Raw genomic sequence first — 3,742 nt, forward strand, 5'->3', positions numbered from 1 at the left:
TTTCGGTTTCTGTGGAAGGCATGTAAATTTAAGATGACAAGAGCTACCAGGTGCAGCTGGGCTGTGTGGGATGTAGCAGGTAACGATCCGGCTTCTGTTTAGGAACCCTGGCAGTCTCCTCTTTCCATTCACAGTTCAGTGGTGCTGCCAGTTTGTGCACCATTTACAGAAGAGACCAGAAATGAAACTGCAAGCGTTTTTTGACCCCAGGAAAATGATATTCACAATTTTGGGGGGAGGGGAGAATGGGACTCCGGGTGAATGTTTTAGAGTGATCAGGTATAATGTTTTGTCTCAGCAGTTGTTAAATAAACATTTGTTGATGGATAGAGACTGCTCTCATTTGCCTTTCAGCAGATCCTTTCTCCCCACTTTTGTTCACCTTCCTGTGAGGGTATAACAGTCTCTCTCTCTCTCTCTTATTTCCAAATTTCACTTGTTTTAATAACTATGTATGAGTGTCTATGTTTATCCATTACCAAGCTTATATTGCATTTGCTGTGCTACATTTTTTTGTGTGTGTGCATCCATTTCTTCTATGGGGCATTGGGACTTGGGGAAGTTCAAGTAAAAATACATAATCGTTAATCTTGTTGCCTGCTTAAAATGGAAGGATGTGCTGGAAATAGTGACCCAGTTCACATCATCATGAAGGCTTTTGTGCGTGACGATCTCCTTTTATTTCACTTTTTATGCTATTATAGTACGTTCTTGGATCTAGTAGAAGAAGCTGATGAACTGAATGGGATTGCTGTCAATTCCCCTCCTCCCCAGTCAATGTCCGAGTTATGTTTTGAGAGTTGAATCCTCAGACACTTCAATTTGTGAAATCTAGATGATTCAACACACTGTTTCTTCTCTGTGTTTGTTTTCAATGTGCAATGGCCAAAATTACTACTTTGTAGATAGGTTTAGGGGATAAGGGAAGGAACCATCATTATTGTGACTGTTAGTGCCTTGATGATGTGCCCCGACCATGCCACCCACCCTGGAGTGTGTAACTCATTGCTCTTGATAAACCTCAAGGACTTGTCAGGCTTGAGCTGCTCTTTCATGATGCTGTGAAATAGACACCTCCACAATCCAATGAAGAAGTAACATACAGATTTAAACCTATCTCCCAATTAATTGGAGAGTTTAATAAGAAACCTGGTAACAGTAAATAACCTTGTACCTCCTCAACAGAGAGATGGAGATCTTCCACCTTCAAAGAAAAAACGCCAGGCAGGGGAGAAGATCATGTACACTCTGGTCTCAGTCCCACATGGAAATGACATTGCGTCCCTTTTTGAACTGGATGCCACAACTCTTCAGAGAGCTGACTGCCTGGTTCCAAGGTAAACAAACAAACAAACAAACAAAAAAACAAAAAAGAAAGAAAGAAAGAAAAGAAAAGGAAATTACGGTTAGAAAATGCTTCTTTGGATAATTTTACCAATAAGGCATGAAAATTATAATGTTAATATAATTTTTGCAATATCAACAGAACAAGTGTACATGAAGAAAAAGTGTGTAAAACACTGTGCTTCTTTTGTGAGTAGACTAACATAGTTTATTTTATTCTTATAAGTAATTACAATGTGCAGGACCAAAGAAGTTTTGAAAAATGTGTAAGAATCATTTATTCTTATTACTTGTATGGCCTTTGGTTACTTAAAAACTAAAATCATTTCTATTAGTACTTTTATGATTTATTTTTATTATTCAGATTCCCCATTTCATTCATTCACCCATTTGTTCATTTATTTAGTCATTCAGTCAACAAATATTTATTGAACATCCATTACATTCTAGGCATTGCCCTTGGTGTTAAGAAGGCAGCAGTGAGCACACTGGTTACATAGTTACATTCAAATGGGGGAGACAGACAGTAAACAAATGAATAAACAGAACATATAAGTTCAGGTATTGAAAAGGCTGTGAAGAAAAATTGCGCGGTATGGAGAGTTCTGCAAAAGTAAGAGTGTCCAGGGCTGGCCTCGTAAGAGTGTCCAGAGGTGGCCTCTCTGAGTGAGGACGTTTGAGAAAAGATCTGAACAAATTGAGGAGTCAATCAATGGAACTGAGGATTCTCTATCAGAGAGGAGACTTTCAAGTAGCAGGAACAGGAAATAGAAAAATCTTGAAATTTATTAGCTATTTTTAAGGACTAGAAAGGAGGACAGTGTAGTAGGACCTAAGTGAGTGAGGGTTAGGGGGATTGGGAATGAGGTATCCAGAACTTATTACAAGAGAATGTCTTACATTCTTTTGTTTGATTATTTTAGTTAAGCTATTTTGCCTTCAACTGCATACCTTATGACAATAGCACTATGATGCATTCCCTAGACTCACCGTGTCTTGCCCATATTGTGAGGTCTAGTGGGATGTTTCTGACTCGGTCTTGATGGAGCAGTGTTGTACCTGGCCTTGGGCAGGTGGAAGTGGTTAGGCAGAAGGTACCTGCACAAAAATGCAGACATTGTTGTTTAAGTTCCTTCCAGGGAAGGTAAAAAGTTGCTGTGCTAACAACTGTCAAGAAACACTGCTGATTGAACGTCACAGGATGTTTCATGGCTATCCTCATTCATGAGAAATGTTGCTGAGTCTTGACCTCATGTGAGTTTATTCCTCCCTCTTCCCTGTTCTACCAATATAGCCTGTACAGCAATGCCATTTGAAGGTTTTACCTGCCCTAGGTCCCTGACCTTCTCTTCCCAGTATTGGGATTTTAATCAATCCTTACTATGACTTTACTCATTTTGTCAGCCAAAATGGAGTTCTTCTTGAACTCTAACCAAGAGACTTTGCTTAAGGAAATGATAAAAGGGTCTTGCTGTGAAGTGTGTAGATCCGTGACAAGGTCCCTGAGCCTAGCCTTATATGGAGGTGTTAATCCATTACCTTTCAGAAATGTTGAACTTCTAAGGATAGTACAGAACTTTATATTAACATGGGTTCATTCACAGTTTGTTAGTTGTGTTAAAGTTAACATTAATTAACACTTAGTAATAAGTATTATTATAACTCTGAGAACTTTCTATGTGCTAAGCCCTGTGTCAAGATCTTTATAAATATTATTTTATTCAATCCTGGCAGTTACCCGTGCAGATGAGGAACTATGGGCTAAGTTAGAACAGTGCTTCTCAAGTTGGCTGTAAATTAGAATCACCTGGGCAACATTGCTACTGCTCCATGCCCTGGCTACACTGAGACCAGTGAAATCAGTCTTCTGAGTGGGACGCAGGCTATACTTTTTTAAAAAGCATTGCACAAGTGATTCTAATGCGGAGTCCACTGTTTCTCAAACTTTAAACTCTGTAGTCTATTGCTTCTTAAACTCTATTGGGTAGTAAATCACCTGCGGATCTGATAAAAATGCAGCTTCTGATTCACCTGGTCTGTGGAGGGGGCCCGAGAATCTGCATTTCTAACATGCCTGCAGACAATGCTGTTTGTGGATTAGACTTAAAGTACCAAGGGCTTAGAGCAGTAGTTCCCATCCTTTGCTGCATGTTGGAATACCTGGGAATCTTTAAAAAGTACTGATGCCTTGCTCCCACTTTCAGACATTCTGATTTAATTGGTATGTAGTGCACCCTGGGCAGTGGGATTGTAAAAGCTTCCCAGATGATGTGCAGCAAAGTTTGTGAACCACTGGCTTAGAGTGACAAGCTAATTGGCCTGTGTCATGCTCATGAAGTGGAATTTGATCCTGGAGTGCATACATTTAAAGTCTGTCTTCTTTAACCACTATGCTGCA

At 39.6% G+C, this 3,742-nt stretch overlaps 1 protein-coding gene across 1 annotated transcript in view; it reads left to right on the top strand.

The window, feature by feature from the left end:
• The window catches only part of LOC103604351 (inositol 1,4,5-trisphosphate receptor type 2-like), a gene marked incomplete at its 3' end in the record, with an annotated part of 116,092 nt that overhangs the window by 41,096 nt on the left and 71,254 nt on the right, over positions 1–3,742 (top strand). The window contains exon 9 of the mRNA XM_008588910.1: positions 1,186–1,337. Within this exon, the coding sequence (XP_008587132.1) occupies positions 1,186–1,337 (152 nt within the window). The remainder of the gene's footprint in view (positions 1–1,185; positions 1,338–3,742) is intronic.

This window comes from Galeopterus variegatus, unplaced genomic scaffold (assembly GCF_000696425.1).
Source record: "Galeopterus variegatus unplaced genomic scaffold, G_variegatus-3.0.2 Scaffold5099, whole genome shotgun sequence".
In the NCBI taxonomy this organism is placed as follows: domain Eukaryota; kingdom Metazoa; phylum Chordata; class Mammalia; order Dermoptera; family Cynocephalidae; genus Galeopterus; species Galeopterus variegatus.